Source organism: Melospiza georgiana, chromosome 1 (genome assembly GCF_028018845.1).
Source record: "Melospiza georgiana isolate bMelGeo1 chromosome 1, bMelGeo1.pri, whole genome shotgun sequence".
Classification (NCBI taxonomy): domain Eukaryota; kingdom Metazoa; phylum Chordata; class Aves; order Passeriformes; family Passerellidae; genus Melospiza; species Melospiza georgiana.
In genome coordinates, this window is record NC_080430.1 from 84,091,081 (window position 1) to 84,115,977 (window position 24,897).

Below are 24,897 nucleotides of genomic sequence, written 5' to 3' on the forward strand. Positions count from 1 at the left end.
AAAGAGGCAGGAGGGATACCAAATGCCTTTAACAATACTCTGTCAAATGTAAAAGAATCATCCTACCAATAGGATGTTATTCTGAAGATCTCCTATTTAAAAAAGGAGACAAGAGCATCACTTGAGACCAACAGTTGGAAGTTTCTTTGTTTTCTTAGGATTTTGACATGGTGATTAATAGCTTGGGCCATATCAAGTCATTGTGCATCAACTGGACTGCTGTAACTGTCTACATTTGTATTCTCTCCAAGTCAAATTCAAGGCATAATGAAATCAAGATTTAAGCTAAATTGCATTATCTTACACTTCCCAGAAATGCTTTAGACCAACTCACTATTCTGCCCTGGTATTAGTATGTAGCAACTTGCTAATTCAACCCTGAGACTCAAAAGCCCAAGAAAAGATCATTTTAAGTAACTGGAGAGATCATGTATCAGGCCTTCTTTAAATGGCAGCGAGTCTCTGCTTGGAAATAGCCAAACCTCACCTTGATGAATTTCAAAACAAACCAACTTCAGCTCTGCTTGGTAAAAAATATCCATAGCTGCTGTTGCAATGTGAGATACCAAAAAAGCACATGAATTGCGTGATACTTGCAAAACCAAACATGACCCTACATAGAACCTACTTGTTGACAAGATCTATCCAACTATGTCAAAAATAGTTCCAAAGGAAAAAAAATCCATAAACATGCATTTGATTTTTTCCAGTGCTCAAGATGATCGCCCTGTTCTATATATGAAATCTGGACTATTATCTTTAATCTGTCACTGATTTCCAGATTAGCAGATTCAGCTTTTTTCATTTGCTGTTCCAATGCATAATTAACTTATTTTTCTATATACAGAAAGGGCATCAGTATTAGAAAAATAAACTATTAACTATTAACTATAAACTATTTCAGAGATCAGTCTGCATAAATGCTGACTTTAAGAAAATGGGCTCTTTTAAGGACTGTAGCAGCACATTGAACCCAACTATTACTCTTTAATAGAAGAGCACCTCTAAATCATAAACCTGAAGAATTTTGATTATTAAATTCAACAACCTGAGCAAAACCAACAGTACGAGGTTTAAAAGAGATGCAAAATTATCCAGTGTTTAAATCCATACACTCTTCCATAATTATATTAGCCAGACTAAGTGATTCTCTCAGCATTTCCATTAACAGTCTCAACAGAGAATGTCAGCATCTGAAGATACTAAAGGACTTTCATGGTCATGAAAGTTGATCCAGGTCTAGATCTTGAGACCAGTTTCTTGGCTTGGGCCAAGATTCCCACAAACCTGCCTGAGGATCTGCACCCTTGGCTGATCCAGGCTGTCACCTCCTGCTTTGCACTGCTTAGATAGTGGATAGCAATGCTGGATTTCTTACCACACTCAGCTCCTGGCTCCCTGTCATTTAAAGAGCAGCCAGGCTTCACTGCTTCCTTGCATGGATAACTGAAACATCTGCACTCTGCAGGCAACCAGAAAAGCTGAGTCACTCCCGCCAACAGGAGGTGATTTCCAGCTCATGATAATTCTTCTCTTAGTACAGCAGGTCTTTGTTCAATATGGCTTCACTAGGAAAAGCATACCAGCTTTTGATCTACAGTTCATCTTCCATTTCCCTCAGTACAATAAGGATCTTATTTTCACAATGACAAGTTTCTTCATTACTAAGTATGCAGCAAGATTTTGAGCAATTTTACAGCCTCTTAGTGTGTTCTGAAAGGACAAAAAATTTGAACAGAAACTTTACTGTGCTCCTCACTACAGCAAGATGTTTTCACTGTTATAAGCCACAGAGGATTTGAATTCTTGCCTTCCTGACAATGCAATACCAACTGGCCTATTAGCTGAATTATATCTTGACATAAGTGTCCATAACCCATATGGTGGCACCTACATTCAGTATAAATGGACTTTTTACTTAAAATTCAAAAGCCTCCTGCACTGGGGACACATCTCCATTATGTAAGCATTCACTTGCTCTTTTGAGCCTCATGTAGGAGTATACACTCATACCCCCTACAAGAGTTAGAGGCTTCCATCACTCAAAGGGAAGTCCTTACCTCACCCTGGGTGTCCTGAAACTCCACCTCTATATATTCTGGTGGCAGGGCAGGAATATTAAGAGCAGACTGAGAGACAGGAGGGACAGAATGAGCGAGTGAAGGTTTGGCATCTCCAGCTGGAGCCACATGATTGATGTCATCCAGTTTCTGTGATAGAGTATCAGAACCCCTTGCTTCCTCATCTTCTAGCTTCAAGTTCTGTACTTCAGAGCTTAACTTTAGCTCATGCACAGCATGTGGAGCTGTAGAGGGAGAGCTGGAAACAGGATTGACAGCATTGTTCATGCCTTCTTTCTCTTTCTGCAATTGTAATGCTTCCTTGAGAGCAAGCCAAAGTCCATCAATCCAAGGATCAACCACTAATTCCAATCTGGGAATGGAGGAGAAAAAAAAGAAAAAATGTATGGATGAATTGTTGTGACTTCCTGGACTGATAATTTACAGATAATGAAAAACCACAAAAGCAAAAAACACTATTCACTTTCCATTTCTAATATATATCTGCAGCTGTTATCAAGATTACTCCTTTGTAAAAAAATATTTAGCTGTTACCACTATGTAAATTTACAGAGTCTAAAATGTGTAACAGCCTTGCTCTTCCAACAGTTTCTCATTTTTATTTTCATACGCTGAACTTTATGACAGAAAGTTGAAGGAATGGCAGCAGAATATGCAACTTTTCATTGTGCAATAGCAACATCAATAGCTTACACTAATGGCCCATTTCTATTACTTCAGAACACAAGAGATAAGTTTTATGGTTATGACAATGTTTGTGTTCAACTGCCTTGCACAGAACTAATAAAAGCAGCAGTTCAAAATAACTAAGCCAAGACTACAGCCTACTGGCCAGAAAGAATAGCAAAACAGGGAGGTGTTTTCTTACATAATTCCTCTACAGCAAAGAGAGAAATCTTTTTATATAATTACTCTAAAGTGATCCTCTGCCCATGCCCAAAAGAGAAATATGAAAAAAATGAAAAAAAAAAAGAAAAAAGAAACTACATTTTCAAACCCCTCTACTTACTCTGACTTATTTAATTTCTAGAACTGCTACATACTAATTTTCCAGGCATTACACTTTAAAAATGAGATTTTACTTAATGGCAATTGAGACTGAAAAGGCATCGTGTGCTCAGGCAGAACTCATTTCTAGGAGGTGCTGAGTATCCAGCTTTAATGGACCTCAAACAGTTCAGAACATTTAGTCAAATGCCTATACAAATATTTCATAATGAAGAAATAAAATCCAAACCCATCCAGCTCTTACCCTACACAGTCATCTGCTAATCCTGTGTCATAGAAGTGTTGGGCACCAAGTTCTTGAAGCCGTCGGTCTACTGTCCTTCCCCCATTACAGAAGAACATGTACTCTGAGTCTCCCAGACCTAGCAAATTCAAGGAAAGAGGAATCATGTCAACCAGGCAGCCTCCCAGGCTACACAAAGTCAGGACAGACTTTTCTTGCAGGCTAACAGAAGAATCAGGTATGTTGGAGCAAGCCCACAAGAGGCACCAAGATGATTAGAGGGATGGAGCACCACTCCTCGGAGGAAAGGTGAAATAATTGGTTCAGCCTTGAAAAGAGAAGGCTTTGGAGTGACCTAACTGTGGCCTTCCAGTACCTAAAGGGAGCCTACAAGAAAGATATGGGGGATTTTTACAAGGACATGTGGTGACAGGGCAAGAAGGAATGGCTTCAAACCAAGAGTAGGTTTAGATTGGATGCTAGAAAGAAATTCTTTATTGTGAAGGTGGTGAGGCACTGGCACGGGTTGCCCAAAGATGTTGTGGATGCCTCATCCCTGAAGCGTTCAAGATCACACAGGATGGGACTTTGAGCAACCCAGTCTAATGGAAGGTGTCCCTGTCCACAGCAGGGGATTGGAACTGGATGATCTTAAAGGCCCTGTCCAACAAAGGCCTTCTATGATTCCATGATAATTTTAATTATACTATCTAGATATACTTAAACACTTGCATATGTAAGTGTATTATTCAGAGGCTACATTGAAATATAGATACATGTATATGAATTTCAAAAAAAATTGTTTTTGTCCCAAAACAGGGCTGCAAAACTGTCTCCCTTCTTACCAAATGTAAGACAGAGAAATACCCTGAAAACACTTTGCTTTCAGTATTTCACATGTCAGAAGAATACTGCTTTAGTTTGAGGCTTTTAAAATATACAAAATTCCTCTAACAGGAAAAATATAAGGAACTGAAAGCTAATAAACTACGTGTGAATTATCAAAATAATTGATCTATCAGGATGAAGTTGTTAATAATGTCAACAACATGTGAGAGTATTAAAAGAAATTAAAAAGTATTAGAAACTTGAAGGGAAAGAAAGGATCAAACATAGCAGTGATGTTAAACAAGAAGAAAGCTGAAACATCTGCATGAGGGACAAAAGTCCAGCAACTTCCTCTGCAGGCATCAAAGATTTCTTTGCAGATCTTGTTTCACCTGCACTGGGTTTTCTGCTTCTTAATTGTTATGAAGCTGTTTTAGATGAAGATGGTCCTTGTTACCAGTTGAACAGGCACTCAGGAGGTTATGTCCATGGAAGATCCAAGATTTTAAGAGGTCAACCAAATCACTGAGCCACCCCACAAAAATGATCAATCATCCTTTTAGAGATATTTGCCCAGCAATCCTAAAGACGACTGGGTTTAGGTCCATCTTCACAAAATCCTTAAGTAATCTACACCACTGTTTCACTCTTCTATCATAATTTTCCACAGCCTGACCCTTTCTTGTGTGCAATTTCAAACCACAAGATTTAGATTATTTCCACTTGTGCTGGTTTTGGCTGAAACAGTGCTAGTTTTCCTCATCACAGCTAGTATGGGGCTGTACTTTGGACTTGCGGTGGAAAAAGCGTCGATACCTCAGAATGACCAAAGGGACATCCCAGACCACATGGCATCATGCTCAGCACATAGAGCTGGACAAAGAAGAGGCAATGGGAGGACATATGCAGTGATGGCATTTATTTTCCCAAACCACTGCTACTGAATAGAGCTCTGCTTTGCTGGAGCTCTGCTTTGCTGGAGATGGCTGCCTGCCCATGGGGAAGGGTGACTGAATTCCTTGTTTTGCTTTAATTGTGTTCATGGCTTTTGCCTTCCCTATTAAATTGTAATTATCTCAATCCACAAGTGTAATCACTTTTACGCTTCCTATTCACACCTCCTTCCCACTAGGGAGGACTTGGGGGAAGGAGAGAGCGGCTGGGTGGCTCTTGGTTTCTGGCTGTGGTTAAACCATGATGCCAACTAATAATGGAGCATTCCCCTCTCCTTTCAACACACGTTTCTTTTTTTTTTTTTTTCCTTTTAAGAGGACTTTTGCTTTCTCTAAAGTACAGTATTTAGAGCAAACATTTGATTGGACCAATTTAGATGGACACCATGAAAGTATTTTAGGACTGACACCTTGCTAAACTTGAATCACATGGTAATTTAGACACCACAATAATTTCTGCCATAATAAAATTCAGGATTAATATAATACTTATCTTTACATATACACATATGCATGCAGTCAGCTGTGAAAAACCTGCCCATTTCACAAACTGTTATGTGTAACTAGGCAATAGCATAATAACTTCTCAAAATGCTACATGATTAGGATGCATATAGTTCAGACTTCCACATTATATATCCGGTAGAAATTTCCTACTAATGGGTCCCTTCCTTATTAGAAACTTAGAAGTTTTCTTACTCCCATCTATCAAATTACTTGTCAGGTAAAAATAACCTACGTTTAAATAGACATTTCTGGAGTTTGTTTATAAATGAAATTTGAAAACTGAACAAACTAAGCTTACAATCAGCTCAACATACATCATGCATTTTGCCAAATCTGTATTTTGCTTATCCATTTTTAAGCCGAAGGTACATTCATTCTCTTGACGAGTACAACATTCAAAACTAAAGTATTATTGCAAATTTAAAGAGATGGAAGATTTAAGAACATTTTATACTGCCTCTTCCTCTGTAGAGAAAAATGCTCAATGACTCACACAACCAAGTAAACTAATCTAGTTTACAAATCTCTGTAGAAACTTGACATGAAATTTAAACTTCAAACAGCTATAGATAGTTTATATCATATAATTTTTATGCAGAGAGAAAATTAAGCTGTAAAAAATTACATTGGTAGCTTACATTCAGATAATTTTTGTGATGTTTTCCCTTTATTGCTCATAGAGGACATTACATAAAACTGCTGTTTATAAAAATAAATTTTTTATAATGCTTATATGTTTTATAGGCACTTAAAAAAGCCCAAACCACCTCTTCAGAAATAAATGAAATATAAAAATTATTCACTGACAGACAAGTTCTGCAATAATAAAGAAAATACTAAGTCACCTAGCAATCCATACTGGAGATGTGCAAAATGGTCAGGAGGCAAGGTCTTGTCTTGAATTTTCTTCACAAACTTGCGGGCAGTGTCTGGTGGCTCTCCTGTCCCAGTAGTGGAAATAACAATAACTACAGGGTCCTTTTCTGTTTCCAGGTTATACTACAAGCAATAGAACAAGTTAAGTTACAAGGTGCCATTTGATACATAATTGTGGGCCTTAGATACTCTATCTCCCACCTTTCTTCTTCCCAAGTGTACATGGAAGTATATTATAAGTCTTTCAAGTATAATTACAAGCAATTTTGGGGATGCAACTTATGATCATATTTAGCGCTTTCAAGACCAAATTTGATAAAGCCCTGAAGAAGCTGCTCTGACCTCAAATGACCTTGCTGCAAGATGACATCATAAAGCTTTTTCCAACCTGACATATCCTATGATCCCATATACAGATGTCTAAGGGCAGCATTTTGAGCAGGCTAGTAGATACATGAAGAATACTTCACAGCTGCACTCAGCTTAAATACACAGTTCTTACAATATTTTATGTGTCAAGTGGAAAAAGTATTTTTGTATATATAATCACAGCCAAACAGCCATAATCCTCATGATTTCACACAGATAAGTGGGGTGTGGCCATACAAACTGAAGGGATAATTTCTAAGTTCCATTAAGTATCATTTGGTCCTGTTTGATAACTTCCATGCTACAGAATCACAGTATCACAGAATTAACTAAGTTGGAAAAGACGTTTGAGATCATTACACCCCAAAATACCGCCAGTGCTTTTGGGAGAATTAAGGTAACTCTGAAGAGTGATAATCAGACACCGTGCTCCACAGTCTAATTAATTTTGGCCCACTCACCCTTCCTCCAATTAATTTGTCACTCCTTTGCTAATACTGGTCTCCTGCATTTCCCAGAGTTTCATGGGGCTACTCCCATTATACCAGCTTCAAAGAACTGTCTGTAGTAGGGACTACAGTGTGTCAGCTCCATAAATTCACATCTCAATTTATTACTTCTCATTAAAAAGTCCTCAGAATCTTTGACTATCCCATCTTTAGCAGGCTGCAGCACTGTCCCAATGTGCTGTCACTCAGGTCACCCATACAAATGGCTCTTGCAGCACCCTATGGCCCATGGGTAGTGACATGTGTGACACACAGCTCCAATCCAGTGCTTGGGAGTGACCTCTGGAGACCCCTTATTCCCACCCCATGCCTCAAGTGCGACTAACAGACAGCGCTGCACTCGGTCAGCTATAACTGGCTGAATTTTGAAAACTCCTCAGGGTAGAGATTTCCCTTTTCTGGGCAGCTTCTTCCATGCAGAACTTCTCCACCAGTGTCAAATCTGAGTTTATCAGGCAGCACCCAATGGATTTGGTCTCCTGTTGTCCAGTTTGGCTCACACAGGCTATTATTAGAGCATTCCTTAGCCTCCTTTTTGCCATAATAACCTAAGCTGCTTCTACTGCTCCCTGTGGGTTATAGTTTAAATCATTTCCCAGCCCTCTAAGTTTAATAAAAATAACAGGACTATGAGAAAATAGAAAGATTGCAAGAGGTGCTGTGTTTCACTCAGAGCAGTTTCAAGACTGAAATTCAAAACTTCAGATTTTGAGGAGTTATGTTCTAAACACCTCCCTCAATAAATCACTCAAACTTTATCTCCTTGTCAAGCCATATAAAAAATTACCTGACACCTACAACCCAAAAAGGCCAGGAATACACAGAAATAGACTAAAGCAGTTTTCCTTTTGGCAGTGTTTCCAAATCTTTCCTGAAGAAGCTAAAAGCAGTTGCATGGTAAACTTAAATTACTATGTGTCTTGCCTCTGACAGTGGCCTACAGCAGAAGTCTAGAGAAGCACAAGTAAACAGAGTAAACATGCAATGATATTCCCAGGGCACTTTGCCAGACTTCAATGAGTTGTGGCCCAGGAACTTTCCAAACACAGCTTTTGTCTTTTACAACGTTCAGGCAAACCCCAAGTACTCACAAAATCCTGACACTTTCAAAACTGAACTCTAAGTTGTACAAAAAAAAGGCCTTAAGGGTCCTGTTGCAATAAGGAGTCATATTTTCAAAGCTTCCACAGCTGATTTGATAACACAGACCCAGAGCTTCTGCAGTGCATTGCCACAGGTGACTACCACATTCACAAAGAAAAGCAAATTCTTGAAGTAAAGAAAGTAAGGGTCTACTAGTATCACATGAGAATATACACTAAAATGAGCTCCACTAAAAAAAAACCAAAAAAGATACAAGCTCAGAAAGTATGAAGTGGTGTATTAGAACAGAAGAATGATTAACTCACTATGTTATTGCTTACTCCACTGCAGATTTTCATCTGCAAACTTGGATATTTTTGAAAACTAAACATTTAGTGATACAGGTTCTGCAATAATTTGTGTCTGTTGCTTTGTTCTTCTAAACTTCTTCTAAGCTTTCTGACGTTTGTATTTTTGTAATGGAGTTTCTCATGCACTTTTCATGTAAATAATGATTGTTTTGCTTCCTTTCTGGAGGAGGAGAGAATTGATGGGACTGTTGGTTTGACCAGTGTGGTTGGAGAGGTGGCAACTTCATCCTCCAATCCATGGGCACTTTTAAAATTCTATAAATATCGAGGTCCAGAAACAAACACACCTTTTTTGCCTTGGACATCTCAGTGTGTGAGTGTTGTTCATTCCGTGTCGTACTGCGACATGTGTCAATTACTGTGAGGTTTGCTACATTACCAGACCAGCAAGAACCTAACACAACTACAAAGTTTTTACTCTACCTTCCACTTTCTCCTGTATCCTTTGTATTTCAGCTTTGTCTCACTCTTTCTCTTTCCTTCAAACATTCTCCTCAGCTGAGGACAGCAACGCCACACAAGAGCAGTGAGCAGCCTGCTCAAGCTGTGCATGGTTGCTGAAAGAAGAGGACGGGCTCAAAGCAGCCAGGTTTGTCTCATCCAGAATAATACATATCATGACAAATGTACTTATTCAGATAATTCATCCAAGGCTGACTACACACACTGTGACCCAACATGATTTCCATTTAGCCTCCCATTTTTTACTGCTCCTCACTTCCACTTCATTTCAGTCTTCATAAAATGTAATCGCCATAATCAACTAAAGATTTATGACCTTATCTCACCCCTGGGACTGTAGGTGAGAGACACTACTTGGAAACAGCCAGTGTTCCTGAGACCTGAGCAGTATCTGACCACTCACTGTTGAATAGCAAGTATTACTATTACTGGCTCTGTAACCACCTACTCCCTCCATAGACCTTCACAAGGTCTGAAAATACCCAAAAGCTACATAAAGACAGACCTTCTAACTGACAAGTAGGGAAAAAACTAGAAGCTTATCTGTGACAAGACTTACAAAGCTGCAGAAGTCACTTTTTTCCTCAATGCCCAATTCTCAGATTCTCAATTCATAATTAATTTGCAGCTCTGAATTGTCTTGCCAAATTTGGCAAAATACATTTATTTAAGTGGCAGGCCAATAATAGGGCTAGAAATATTCTGACTATCACCTTCATGAAACTAATCTCCAAACCTGTCAAATGCAGAAGAAATGAAATACAAGAATATAAAGAGAATCTTCACATTCCATGCTGGCTGCATAAGACTCTCTTTCTAACACTCAGCTCTGTACTTAGTATACATTCACTCAAAATGTCTCACATTTTCAAGTGCATGAAAAAAACTCTTTTAAATGTTATTTTCTCCTCATCTCATATGAAATACCAGGCTATCAAGTTTTTATTGTTTGTTTTTTATATGGTTTTGTTTGAAGGCATACAGTTGAGAGTACTTTGTAAAGGAAATTACAGTCCGTAATGCTTTCAGTTACAGAACTAAGCTTTCTTACTCTTGGATAACACCAAGTAATAAAAAGCCACTTCCTTGTCCCAGCCAAGCATTTTATTTTGTTCTAGAACATAACTTGAAGTGAGTCCTGTGGGAATTGAAATGAGTGCATATGCTAAGCAACATAAGAAGACCCACAAAAGCTCCAGGACATGGTGGAGTCCACAGTTAACACAACACAAAACATCAATGCAACAAAAGAAAAAAAAACCCTAACTAAACAAACAAAAGACCCCACAAAAAAACAAACAAAAAAACTCCCAGAAAAAACAAGAAGAAAAAGCATAATTTCTAGTAACAGCAGACCTGACCTGTAAATACAGAATTTATTCACTACTGCATACATAGAAAGTTTTCAAGAAGTCACTCAATCATTGTTAGAAGAGAGATAAAAACTTATTAATTTACAGTTCCAGTAAGAAAAATCATAAGATTTATCTTTGGCAGAAGACTATTAAGCAACTGTGAGCATTGGTTGAAATTACTGATTCACAAAGAACAAGAATTTGACAGTAGATGGTGTTTTTCAGGTGGGTGCATCTGCTAGCCTTTGTGACGTCTGGAGCCACCACTTTAGCATGTGAAGAAGAATTCAGTGCTTCAATACATATTTTTCAAAACAGCATGGAGTATCTCACCTTATCCATTTCACTTATGCAGTGCATATCAGCTTCAAGTCCATGGGCACCTGCTTGCTGCCATATTTCCTCAGCTATGGCTTTTGCCTGCCCCTTCTGTGTTGCATAGAGGAGCAAAAATCTCCTTTTTGACTCACAGCACATCTTATTTTTTTTTAGAAATACTGCAGGGGAAAAAATAATTAAAATGTGAATGTTATGTAAGCAGAAAAGCAAGATTTTACTTTGCTTATGAGATTAAAAAGAAATAAAGATAGCAGCATCAGTGTTTAACTTGGAAATGAGGGATCTGCTCTGAAGTGAAGCCATTTCTCACAAGCAAGCTTTGTAGATCAGGTTGCAAAGGATATGTGGTGTTGGCGCTATGTGCTGTACTGCCTTGATGCTCCAGTAATGTAACAATATCTCTGATATCAAGAATTTAGTTTGTAACCCATATAACATGAAAACTTCTAAAATTAAATACATACTATTTTTATTATATTATTATATATTTTCCATTTCAATTTAGTGACTGCTTTGTTCACTTTTCCGAGCTGTCTTTGAAAACAAAACAAAACACAGACCTGGTAAAGTCAAACTAAAATTCTGATGAAAAAAATTTAAATTCTCTGTTTCTTCTTTTCTGAAATCAGTATTTTTTGCTGCAATGACTTTACACTTTATTGTCCACTATGTATCTTGGAGCACAAACACTGACTTCAATCTTGTATTTCAAAAGGGAGCTCCTTACACAAGTGCAACCTTACCCTGAGGTTAGCTCAGCTGCTCAGAACACAATGCTAATAACACCAAGGTGTTGCTTTCGATCCCCATATTGGCCATTCACTTTGGAGGAGTTGGACTTGGTGATACTTCTGGGTCCCTTCCAACACAGACTACTCTGTGATTCTGTGAACTAAAGAATTGACTCTTTGGGGTTTTATTCTCCTAAAAGTAAGAGACAGTCTTAGAGAAATCTGTTGTGGTGTCACCAAGTCCCTTGCAAGCAGCAGGATGAATGAGATGCATATCCTTATCCATTCACCTGTCCCATGAAAATCTGAATGCAAGAAGTTTTCCATTATTTTGACACAGAGAACACCACCAATTTAACTTCAGGCAGCAGTAAATAAGAGATAGAAGCACAATGTCCTTAGAGTGGATATTGCAAATTACTTTGTCATTGCTAAGGAGGTGCAGTAGAACTGAAGTACCTAAAATTAGTACTGAGAAATTTTCAGTTCCCAATCTGAGGTACCTCTCCCATGCCAGTTTGCTGCACTTCACCTCTTGGCTCCACACAGTTTCAACTACAGAAAGCATTCAGTGTCCTAGACAGACACACTGAGTTATGGAAACCTGTGGCTGTATAACTCAAGGTACCTCTTTTTTCTCTTTCTCTCAAGGGAAAACAAACATAGTTCAATTGTATAAGAATACTGTACTCCATAAATATGGCAGGATATTTCTCCCCACATTACTCCAGAAGGTTTTTCCTACAGGAATTTTTTTAAAAAGCATAATTATACATCAAAAGTAGCAAAACTAAGTGATAGGTTCTTAGGAATGCTTGTATCATATGTGCATTTCATGAAAAATGTAATTACTAGAAAATGTTGAGGTTTTCGTTGTATTTTCTTGTACCGTGTAGAAGAAAATTCCATTTTAGTTTTCATTTTAAATTAATTACATATATTACCTAAAATTATAAGTAATTACCTGAACAGCTACCTTTAAATAAATTCGTTTGTATAACTGGTTTATGTGCATGTGCGCATAGAAGGTGTATATAATTACATATATTACCTAAAATTATAAGTAATTACCTGAACAGCTACCTTTAAATAAATTCATTTATATAACTGGTTTATGTGCATGTGCGCATAGAAGGTGTATACAATAAAACAATGCTCAAAATGATTTTTCACATTTCCTTTTCCAAATGAAAAAATGTGCTAATTATGATGATTCCTATAAAATAGCATAAATACAGTTTAAATACCCTCAGATCCCTGTAGTAATATAGATTCATCCTGGCCATGTGCTGTGTTTTCACCTAACTCTCTTGTCAGCAGGTGGCATCACCTGACCACAAATAACAAAACCCAAAAAAGACAAAGCAGCACTTCATCACTACGCTCTTCCTCCTACCTCAGAAAGGGAGAAAGATAATCAGATCCCACAAAGATCACACCATAGCACAGAAACCGTCTATACAAAAAAACTGAGAAATCTGCCAACATTATAGCCCAGGCATTACCAACCACTCTGTTAGGACAAGAGTCAGCTTGGGAAGCTGTTAATGTTTGAGAAGCACAAAAGTTTGCCACAGCAGAAGGAATGGAGAGGGCAACAGAAGTAATAGCAACCAAGATGTGGTCTGACATGGTCAGATGTGGCCCTAACAGTGCTGACCTCTGCCTAGGTCAGGTAGAGCAGCCTGGATTCCTGTAAGACATTGTGAGCTTTCTATTCCAGCTAGTATAGCAACAATAAAGGCTGCAAAAAGTAGCCACACACATTTTCGGTGCATAGATGTGAACTTAGAGGTTTTTTCCACTGGTGAATGGACCAGTAGATTGCATGGAGACACAAAATATGGAGCAACTGCACCTCTCACAGACAGCATGTGGAAACAGGAGAACCAGAACTACACAGCCAGAAGAGCTGATGATGCTGGAGATGCACATGCAGACCTCCTGAGACAGGGTACTGTATGTGTATGCATCAGTGTGAATGAATCCTTGTGGCAATGGGAGAGAACGCAATTACATAATTCCTTGGAATTAGAATCAGAAAGCTGTTTAAATATTTGTGGCATTTAATGACATTTTCCAGGTGCCTAGTATTGTATGTTTTGCATCGTTACTCTTGATCTTAAATTAAATACATAATTCAATTAACTGACTAGTTTATTTAATTCCCTGTAAGTTAATTATGTCAACAACAGACCAATAAATTCCTTTGATCATGATTTGATCTAAACTGCACAAGTTGAGGAGTTTTACCCTGCAAACATATCTTCTCTCTGTCATCAGCCATAAGATCTTTGTGCACAGGCTGCCAAGTGATGTTGCTCAAAGAGAGAAAAATCCGTCATGCCTACCTGCAGATGAACAACCATAAACCAGGAACACACTTGCTCTCAGACGAGCATGCCGCCCACACTGCTCTTGCTTTGCTGCTTATACACTCTTCAAAGATGTTATGCCACTTCCACTTACGTGATACAAGTTCAACTGGAATAAATAGGGGGAAAAAAGGCAATTCATGAGCTATCTGAAGAATCCCTGTAACTTTAATAGTAACAAGTTAATACTACCACATTAGCAGCCTTTAACAGGTTTTCGTGCTAGTAGACACACATGAAAATACAATGTTTAACCTGGGAACACAACCTGTGATTTTCTGGATCACACCAGGGCTCAACAGGAAACTAAGGATGAAATTCCAAACTACAGCTCTCCTGATCCAGTACTTGGAAAAGTCAGAGAGCTAACACTCCACGGAAGATTAGCGGGGAGTCCAGCGGCTCCCAAAGGCAGCAGAGTGTAGGGCAATCCTTGCAGGAATGCCGCTGAACCAAGCCCACGTGCTGCCCACTGTTTTCTAAAAAACAGAGACTCGCCCAGCAGCGCCGCAGCAGCGCGGCAAGGCCAGACCGCGCACGTCACCGAGCTGCTCGGTCAGATACCAACTGCGCGGCCACGGACCGGGGAAAAAAAGCAAGAAACTTCAGTGCGCTCACTGCTCACTATGTCATCAGTAGATGGATAAACTCCTTAGATCCTCATTTAACCTGAGCTGCACACATGTTGGAGGTTCACCCTTCTGTAACTTAGAAGAACGTCTTCTTTCTGTCAGCAACCAGAAGAGCTTCACGCACCCCTCTGTGGCTTTAACCCAGGCTGTGGCACCGTGCCTTGAGCCACGAAGCCATTCCCAAGTCACTTTTTCAACAGCTTGCGACTTGCCCAGAAGCATTGTAGGGCCAAGACAAATATAACAGCGAAATACAAACCCTCCGCCCCGCCCACCCGCTCCGCCCGGCCCCGGTGCCCCCCGAGCGGGGAGCAGGAGTACTTGCGCTGGAGGACCCGGTGACACGGACGCGAATCCCGCTTCCAAGCAAAGCGCCAGTGCCAACCCTCGTTGCGCGACTGCCAAAGGCGGTGGTAACGCGGGGAGGAGGCAGGGCCGGGGCGGGGGGCGGCAGCGCGGGGAGGAGGCAGGGCAGGGCCGGGGCGGGCGGCGGGCGGCGCCGGAAGGTCCCGGCAGGCGCCGCGCTGCCCGTGATGGCTGCCGAGGTGAGGCTGCCGCGCTGCCCCGGCACGGCCGGGTGCCCCCCGGGACGGAGCGGCGCGGCCCCGGCCCGCGGCAGCGGCACTAGCAGCAGCAGCAGTAGGTGCTGGGCCGAGGGGGATGGAGGGGCCGCGCCGGTGCCGCCCCGGCCGCGGGGGTGGCGGGCAAAGTCCCCTGTCCGTCTCCCGGAGTGTCCTTGCGGGAGCACGGGGCAGCCTGTCACACGGGGATCGCCGCTCCCAGTGATCTGCTCTCTGTGCTCGTGCTCGGGGAGCGGGATCGTACCCATCTTTCCAGCCACCCAAAGGATTGGGGTTGGTGTTTTTCTGCATTGTAGTGACCCTGGTGGTTTTTCAGACTGCATATCTGTTCTTCTTCCCCTAGGTACCATTTCAGAACTCACTTGATTCAATATGGCTTTGATTAGCCGAAAAAGTTTCCAGCTGTGTTCATCCAGCGCACCAGCGAGCAGGTCTGCTTTGATGACTCTAAGCAGAAGGTTGAACTTCATCAGTGGGCAGCACAACCCCCAAAACTGTAGCCCCGTGGCCATGAGGATGATGCGTGTCAAAGATAAATCTCAGTATACGTTTTGTAGGAAAAAACATGTACAACTGCAGATGCAGTCACTTTCTGCTAATGAAGCTGTGCATCTTTGTGGAGATATGAGGAACTGTACTAAATCAAATAATGTGTGGATGGATGAACAATTATTTTTCAAGAGGTTGAACAGCCTTTGTACATCAAAAGAGATTTTATATTTTCTTAGCTCTCTAGAAGTCATGTCTGATACAATGGCCTCGGCAGCCCTGCAGAAGATTTCTGAATTTGAGGTGGATGACAATGGTCTTAAAAACCCTGCGCTGTTAGAGAATGAAGTTTTCAGGGCATTATGCTTCCAGTTTGAATTTGAATCCTCAAACCTATCAAACACGGGGCTGCTGAATGCCTTGCAGGCCTTGATAAGGCTGCGTATAGACCCGCAGAGTACGCTGATGATGAGCCTGCTTTCGGAGAGCGAGGAGCGGCTTGGCAGGGGACAGCTGACTGCTGAACATCTCTGTGCTCTTGGGGAGAGTTTGCTCGAGTTAGAAAGCCCCAGTTGTGCCACGCTGGAACGAATTGTGAACCACATGCAAGAAGGAGACATTAAGAGTTGGAGCCCCAGGGAAGTAGTGATGGTTTATAAGATAGTGGAAGTGACTGTGAGGGAAGGGAAACAATGGCAAAGCTTGCTAAACAGACTGAACAGTGTCACTTTAGGTGCAGTTTCCCAACTGAGCCCAAACTTTGTAAGTGAAATACTGAATTCACTGGTGGTTCTTCGTCAGACTCGGTCAGTTCTCTTAGTTACTGCACTGTGTAAACATTCAGTGCAGCATGTTCCCTATTTCACAGATCATGAACTGGTAAATGTTCTGGAAGCTTTCCTATACTTTGGTCAAAAAATGCAAAATTTTACAGAGGCACTGGAAAGACATGTCCCCAGGTCCATCCACACTATGCACCCTCAAACAGTCAGCAAGGTCATGCAGTATTGCTGTGAAAAGACGATCCTTTCAAAGCCCATCTTTGATGCAGTGGCAGAAGGTTTCATTTCCAGTGCTGACAGACTTACCACTGACCAGATTGCTGCATATATTATCCCATTTGGGACCCTTAACTACCTCCCTCCAAGTGCTTCTTCCTTGTTTGGGAAGCTTGAAACTGTGCTGCATACCCGCCTGAGGCACTTTCAGCCTCACACCTTGCTGAACCTGCTGCACTCGTGTGTCCTTATTCAACGTTATCCGACAAATTTCCTGCCAAAAATATTTAGTCCCTATTTTCTGCAAAAGCTTCAAGGTAAGGGGCAGAATTTCTCCTGGGATGTTCCATGTTTCTTTCTACTATGGAGTTTGTCTCTTGTCAAGCGCCTATTTGTTATCAATTTAATTTGTCAAATCAACAGTGACCTAATTGAAGTGGCTGGAAAATTGTGATCAGGAGGCCAAAGGCTGATGCTTCCTTGTCACAGTTGCCATTGTCTTTCATGTATATCATTTAGTTGGACAATTGCACTGTACAGTTTTAAAACACAGACTTGAATTTCCTTAAAAGAATTATTTCAGTTAATCCTGGTTTTCTAAAAAACAGTGACTTGGTGTTCCCTATGTTTGTCCTTGTCTTATACATGATGCTAGAACATCCCCCGTGTGGTAGCCTGGTTTTGGCTGTAATCATTGCATATTTCAGTGCTTTTGGACATAAAACTATTATGAATAACACATCATTTTGAGTTATTCTTTATTTGATACTAAAGCATTTTTAAGGTCATTGTAGAGAGAGGTAAGCTGTGCTAGAAAGATTACTGACTTAAGAAGATTTCAGCTAAGATTGCTCTACAAATAAAACTAAGCTAAAGTTTTCAAAGTGATTAGAAGTTTTGGTCACTTAATTTTTCCACAACATTTCCACAACATGGAATACCTGAAGGAGTTGATTTTTTCAAAGCAGATAAATCTCCAGAAATTATTTGGTATTATCCACAACTTGCAGATTAAAAAAAATAATTAACTGAGATCCTGGGGTTATAACTTGGGGAAAAGTGGTTATAAGAAGGAGGTATTTATCTAATACCTCAACTAAAATTTATTCTTCTGTGTAGAATGTCATGCATTTTTTGGATGTTCTTTTTTTTTGTGTGAAAAAATTTGACAGTTTTAACTAAGACCTTGCTAGCTTTGTATTTTTGTATTGATATTTCTGTAAATAATTTTCTCATTTTTCTACCTGTTTAATTTCATACTGATCTTTCTGTTAGTTTAAACAAATGCTGAGAATTTTAATGATTAAGTAGCTTTTCTGCACATCATACTGAATAGCTTTCCCTAACTTCTGCATTATGGTTTGTGTAAAGATACTTTATGGAAGGTGCACCTGAAAACCTGAATGTTGTTGTTTCAGCTCAGCCACCTGGTTTGAACAGAGTTGTTATGTCCCAGCTAACCCAGCTTTTTCTGACTGTCACCCTGGAGTGCCCATTTTATGAGGTAAGTACGTGTGAAACCAGAAGTGATGGTGACAAGAGGTGATAACGTCATTAGCACCCTGCTTATACTTAGTTTTGTGTATTTCCCATAAAAAGCTTTGGAATTGGACAAACCAGTTTTCCTTGCTGAAAATATGGAGCATTTCTACCTGATAGAATGACTTAATATATTTGTATGAATGGAAAGAGCTGTGCATTTCTCATGAACAGGATAGCATTGAAGCTTCCTGAGGATGTTCTGGTGGTTGTTTGGGTGATTTCAAGTTTCCAGCAAATCATACCTCAGACTGTGGATCTCTCAATAGACTTGGCTTTGAAATGCACAGAATACATTTTGCAATGTTAATATGAGATAATTACAAAAATGTCATCTCCCTTTTTTTTATTTGGTTTTCTGTTCCTATCTAGGGTCCAAAACTCCTTTCCAAGTACCAGGTAAAGGCCTGTCCCACACCTCAGAGTTCTCTGGATGTTCACCTCCTTAAAAGGGTGAAGACAGGATTACTTGATTTACTGAAAAAAAGAATATATTTTGCATCAGAGGTATCAACACCATATTTCTATGAAGTTGGTAAGTATCATTTCTTTAGATTAGTTATTAAATATGTGTGTGTATGCTGCCAAAACTACAATTTCCTTTGTGGGCAGTCTAAATTCTGCAAATACAGAAAAAGTAAACTGGAATACCAATTTCTGTAAAAGATCAGAAATTTGGGAACTTTAAATAAATAACTTCTAGAGTCAGAGAAAGGAAAATGGAGAGAAAAGCTCTGCAGATTGGTATTCAGGCAGCCAGTCTGCACTGAAAACAGCTGCCTGTATTCTGTGTTTTTATTATCAGCTCCTTATCCATTAAACAATTCATATAATGTAAAGCAAAATGCAGCAATGCCACTTGCCTGAACTCCCTGCTTTAATGGTGAGTAAAGGAAGGGGGTCAGCTGTGTGCCCTGCTCAGCTGGGCTCCTCTCCCCTCAGCAGGAGCTGCTGGCAGCAAAGTCAGTGGGGGTTTGTGCCTGGTGAGACTGGAGTGAGCAATACTGAGTGTTGTGTGCAGCAGGAAACAGAAGGCAGTGATGAGGAAGGGCACGTGCCCAGGAGGGATGGATGTTGAGGGAAGAGAGTCTTGGACACCATGGATGTCAGAGAGATTTTAAAAAATAAAAAAGGGGGATGATTCCAAAGTTACTTTGTGTGTCAGCTTTCATGAGGATGTTGAAGCTAGCAGAGGGAGAGAGTGTATCTCTTCCCAAAGCCCTCAAAATTCCAGAGATCCTAGCTAGCACAGCAAATCACCATTTAACTGTGTTAAAGTTTTGAATGGACTTGGAATACTACTTGGAATACTACATTGTTAGCATCATGAAAGGCTGAATTGTTACTAATTATCACTCATTTGTGTTAAGTCCATACAAATTTTGCCAGCCTCTGTGATTAAAAAAAAAATTGTGATAGTATTATAGTTGTTTAATAAAGCAACTGTGAGAAGATGAAAATTACAGTAGAAAGTTTGTTGTAAGAAATGACATTTAATGTCAATTCTCTTTTTTCATGTACACAAGATATTGAGATTAAATTAGATGAAGAAGGTTTTGTATTGCCTGCAGCCCAGCTTGAAGAGGTGCACAGACGGTAAGAGAATAAAAGAAACCACTGGTAAAATGTTGATTTACAGTAGGAAAGAGTATCCAGGGTGAAAAACTGGCTAAATTTAAGCTATTTGCAGTTTTGCCATTGACTTCAAAGTTCAGGTCTCACACTGAACCCACTGGCAGAAGGACAAGATTAACAATCTCTTTGCTCATTGTTTTGCCACCTGACTATGCAGTGTCAGACAGCTGGTTTCTTTACTCAATGACAGAATCAAGTGATCCTTATTTGGATTAATCTATTTTGATATTCTGTAATTAATTTTCAAATTAAAACTAAATTCTAACTGAATATATTTGCACAGATTTAACAGATTTGAGTTCAGAAATTTACTTCTGCAAGGAATCCTGAATAATAAGGATATTTACTACAGATGCAGGTTGTTTTTTTTCATTGAGAAATACATAGGTGTTTAAAAGTTTATTAAACAAGGGTTACTGGGGGAAGCCTTGGATACAAAGTTAAGCAACCTGCCTGTGTGATAATTGTAACTGCAGTGTGAAGAAAGCTAGAGTCTTTGAAGAGGTTAGGCTTTCTCTTCTGGTTTAAGCTGAAACCAGGACACCTTCACATTTACAAGACTCAGAGGCTAATACAGGTTCTTTCCAAGAGCCCATGCTTAAGAATAAACTTCTTAAACATTTCAAGAATAAATGTTGTTTTTTTAAGAGTAGCTTTCATAAAGTAAATAAATTCACAGTATACTTAACATACTGAAAATTTAAGCAACTTTTTAACAGTAGATATAAAAACCATGGATTAACTTGACGGTATTTTTGTCACCCAGAAGAAAAAATATTGTTATAATACATCCTACCAACCATATGTACAGATTTAACTTAAAACAGACATAGCTTAAACTCAAGTTGAACTCTAATGGATTTAACAGGTAAATTAGTAAGTTAAATGCATTTAGATGCTGAAATGTTTTCTAGCAGAGGCAAGTTTTTTTTCATTTTTCTTTCTAGAAGAATTCAAAACAGTTTACTAATCATAGCATTAAAAAAAAACCTCTCTTTAGCTTGCATGGTAATTTTTGTTCAGAGCAAATAAAAAAGCTTTTCAGATCAGTTTCACTAAGTTTCAGAGTTTCACCTCCACCCTTTAATTGAGTGATTTGAATTATCATGGACTAGACAACTCCCATCCTGCATCTGATTCAATGAGTTGTAAGAGGGAGGTATTGTCTCATGCTTAGGAACTGCAGTAGTTGTGGTGATTAAAATAACTGATTGTTGTGAGTTTGTTGGGTTTTTTGGGTTTTTTTTGATATTACACTTATGCTTAATTTTAGAATTGCCCTGTGTGTTGATGGTCAAAATAGATTTTGTGCTCATAGCCACAATCTGTTGGGAGAAGAAGCTATTAAACAGAGACATCTTCAGTTACTTGGTTATGAAGTTGTGCAGGTAAAGTCCAAAGACAGTGATTTACTTTTGCTCTAAGAAAACAAGCAAAAAGTTATTTCACAGTACTTTAAACTGCAGTTTCAATTAATTCCTACAGCAGATTAGTCTTGTTATTTCTATATTATGTTCTCTCTGCCTAGTTTTTGCCTTTTTGAGGCTGTACAGAGCTACCATTTTCTTCCTTGGATCGATTAGTGTATTCTGTCTGTGTTTTTTGCCACATAGTTGCTGTATAGAAGGGTACTTCTCTTCAGTGATTAAGATTGAAATCTTGAATTAAAGAAAAATGTAAGAGTTCATTAGAATTGAAATTTTTAATTAAATCCTTTTTAAAAAGATTTGGAGTTTAAAAAGAGGAGTTAAAAAAGCTGATTTGTATCAGTTATGAAAATAATATTTTCACAATATTATTTTCACAACAGAGTGTGACCTTTATTTTGACTGTTGAATTAATAGAGGTATATTTTTCTTGAAACATACTTTGAATGAAAACTGTTCGTTTCTTGAGATTTTATTTTTCACTTATCATCACGTATTACATAAGCCTAACTCCATAATATTTAGCTTAGTTTAAACTGCAATAAATATCACTCTTTTTATTTTAATAGTAATCTCTCTTCAGGTAATTTATAGATCAATAGTACATTTAGGATTAAATCTTTAGTTTTAAAATAAGTATTTAATGTGTAGTTTTGCAACTGCTTAATGAACATCAGTCTTACCCAATTGTTTATTAAAAGGTATTTTCAACAATCATTTCTGTTTTGTTTCCAGATTCCATTTTTTGAGATAGAAAGTCTACAAAATACCAGAAAAATAGCAGATTATCTACACAAAAAAATCTTTCCTTGTACATAATGACTCAGCAACTGACACTGGAAAATACTACTGGATAACAGGCTGACCTTCTATACTACAAAGTGTAAATTTTGTGCATGGAAGAAAAACTATTTTTTCTAAGTAACTCCACCTCAGAAAATGTGAGCTTCTGAGTGTGAAACCTTCCAATATTTGGAACAATTGACATGTAAAGAGTAATAAAGAGCATCGTATTTTCTTAAGATTTGTGTCAATATTTATTACAAGTTTACAGAGATAGGTGACAGACAGACAGACAGTGCTGCTTTTCTCTTGTATTTTTAACTGGTTCTAATTCACAGCTGCCAACAGCCACGTGTGACTGTTGAAGAATACTGGCCAGTCTGGATCTACAGAATATGCCTATAGAATACCTACTATTCAGAGCTTTTCTTGACAGTATAAAAAGAAATTGTGCAATTTACTTACTGCTACTCACTTGATTTCCCAAGTGTTTCATAAAACTAAAATTTTAAGTAGTTGCAGAAACAGTATTGGCTTATTGGTTTTACTTAAGAGATGCAGAGTGCTGTTCAATAAATAGCAATGCCTTACAGAAAATGAGAAGATTTTTAATAAAAAGGATTTGCTTCATTTTGTAAAGTAACAGCTGCCACAGGATATGGACTTGTACAACTGTCTCTGTGGGGCCACCCAATGTTCCAGATATATTCTGTTTGTCGTTTTGCCTTTGGTGGCAGTTTTAGCTAAACTGTCTAAATGGGGTCATGTATGTGCTCTAGAGTTCCTCTGGGTTACAGAAACTCTATGCTCTGAAGCTCAGAAGAACTATGTCCCATGGCAGCCCTTTTTTATGTATGAATAGAAATTCGGGAACTGAGAACCAGTACCCACTTCAGCCAGAACAAGTGCACTAACTTGAGCCAGTATATTGCTTTGCAGATGATGAAGGGAAAACAGGAAACCTTTAGTTCTGATTATATAATGGATTCTTGATGAACTGCCATGTAACACATTATCTTGTTAGCTTGTGCTTCATCTCTGTGTGGAATTATGGAATTACTATTTATGACTAGCAAAGCAGAATTCCCAGCGTTACCTAGTTTGATTTTCACTGTTGTTTTGATACACAAAAAAAGGTGAAACTTTCACATAATTTATATTTTGTATATTTCACCAGTAGATAGAGAATGTGGCCAGTTTTTCCTTCCAATAATTTGTGAGTTGCAGGTGTCTGTCAATTGCCCCAACAAGCTACTGGATGCAAAATCCAGATGCAGAATATGCTTTACATTGTATACACTGTCCATTCTGGCCATGTTAATTTGTTGCATGTATAAAACTTCCTCACAGTAGTAGGTCAACACTGACAGGTGAGGGAGCACCAAGAGGTGCTTTCCAATGTGTAATAGTAAGATCAGTATATCAGTAACCTAAGAATTTGTCATTCTAGCAAGAAAGAAGGAGAGTTGAAATGGCTTTGCAAACGTTTATAAGGAACTTACCACTAATACAGAAGAAATTGTCAGGGTGTTATTCTGACACTGAGCACTGAAGGAAGAAGTGAACCATTCAGAACTGAATGGGAAACAAGTAGTGGGAGGAGCAACCTGTGAAAGACCTTCCAAAGTGAGTAAAGATGAGAAGGGTGTGACATAAGCAAGGAAATTATTTTGGAAAACTCAAACTGATGTTAGGAAGTTTGTGGTGGAAGTGATGCCTATTTCTCACACAGGCCAGAAGGTGGTGGTATTCTCAAACAAATTTGATTTCCAATAGTTTTTCAAACACAGATGGTCTGTAAATATAGTAAGGCTACTTCAAAAAAGCAATTTGTACTGACTGTCCCAAAGTAAAAATAACCTGCTAAGAATATGGCCATATTCCATCTCATTCTTCACTGGTATAAGTTTGGTACTGATTTTTGGAAAAGCATTGTGGTATTAGAAAACATTTCCTTCTCCCTTTGTTCTTACTATGATTCCTTTCATTTAATGCTGCTGAATTTGTTTAGTGAAGCAATTATTTTTGGAAAGGAATGTAGCTATTAATGTCCTTTTGTCCATAGCGCATTGAGTGTTGAAGAACTGTGTCGCAGACATCTTTGCATGAAAATCCTTTCCTTGGGATTTTTTTCCTCCTGAGAAGCTGTGAGACCTCAGGGACAAAATGTAAATAATGGCTATCTGCTGCTGTGGGATGCAACAGGTGCATCTGTGATTGGTCTCATGTGGTTGTTTGTAATTAATGGCCAATCACGGCACAGCTGGCTCTCTCTCTGTCCGAGCCACAAACCTTCATTATTCATTCCTTTCTATTCTTAGCTTAGCTAGCCTTCTGAGAACCTTTCCTTCTATTCTTTTAGTATAGTTTTAATGTAATATATATCATCAAATAATAAATCAAGCCTTCTGAAATACGGAGTCAAATCCTCGTCTCTTTCCTCATCCAAAGACCCCTGTGACCACCGTCACAGAACTGCAGGTCATGAGTAATAAAAGTAACAAACACCTCTCAGAATGGGCAGCTCTATGTGCTCTGCTTCTCACATCAAGCCAAACAAGTGCTATTGATTGCCTAATTTACTACTTTTTCAGGTCCCATATTTAGAAGGTTTTTGTTTATCTTTTTTTTTTCCACTAGGTGTCTCTGCATTTACCAATGACACAGATTTCCTGTGTCTAAATACCTGACAAAACCAGTGTCAGTAACAGCTGAGGACTTCCAGTCCTTTTCCTGGTATGAT

The 24,897-nt window shown here is 39.0% G+C and overlaps 2 protein-coding genes across 5 annotated transcripts in view; one reads left to right on the top strand and one right to left on the bottom strand.

The window, feature by feature from the left end:
• Positions 1-15,134, bottom strand: part of MTRR (5-methyltetrahydrofolate-homocysteine methyltransferase reductase) — a 28,717-nt gene extending 13,583 nt beyond the window's left edge. The window contains exons 1-6 of one of the 2 annotated variants that reach the window (XM_058024890.1): positions 15,024-15,134; positions 14,047-14,179; positions 10,959-11,122; positions 6,446-6,599; positions 3,334-3,451; positions 2,061-2,433 (exon numbers count right to left, since the gene is read on the bottom strand). In XM_058024890.1, the coding sequence (XP_057880873.1) occupies positions 2,061-2,433; positions 3,334-3,451; positions 6,446-6,599; positions 10,959-11,102 (789 nt within the window). In that variant the 5' untranslated portion in view covers positions 11,103-11,122; positions 14,047-14,179; positions 15,024-15,134. The remainder of the gene's footprint in view (positions 1-2,060; positions 2,434-3,333; positions 3,452-6,445; positions 6,600-10,958; positions 11,123-14,046; positions 14,180-15,023) is intronic. The other variant, XM_058024901.1, reaches the window with a different exon arrangement.
• Positions 15,135-15,211: 77 nt separating this feature from the next.
• Positions 15,212-24,897, top strand: part of FASTKD3 (FAST kinase domains 3) — a 160,708-nt gene continuing 151,022 nt past the window's right edge. The window contains exons 1-7 of one of the 3 annotated variants that reach the window (XR_009115676.1): positions 15,212-15,247; positions 15,627-17,087; positions 18,189-18,274; positions 18,682-18,844; positions 19,836-19,905; positions 21,218-21,332; positions 22,107-24,060. Coding sequence is in view for 2 of the 3 variants with exons in the window: in XM_058042002.1 (XP_057897985.1) it covers positions 15,656-17,087; positions 18,189-18,274; positions 18,682-18,844; positions 19,836-19,905; positions 21,218-21,332; positions 22,107-22,190 (1,950 nt within the window). In the remaining variant the exon portion in view is untranslated. The other 2 variants (XM_058042002.1, XM_058042014.1) reach the window with 2 other exon arrangements.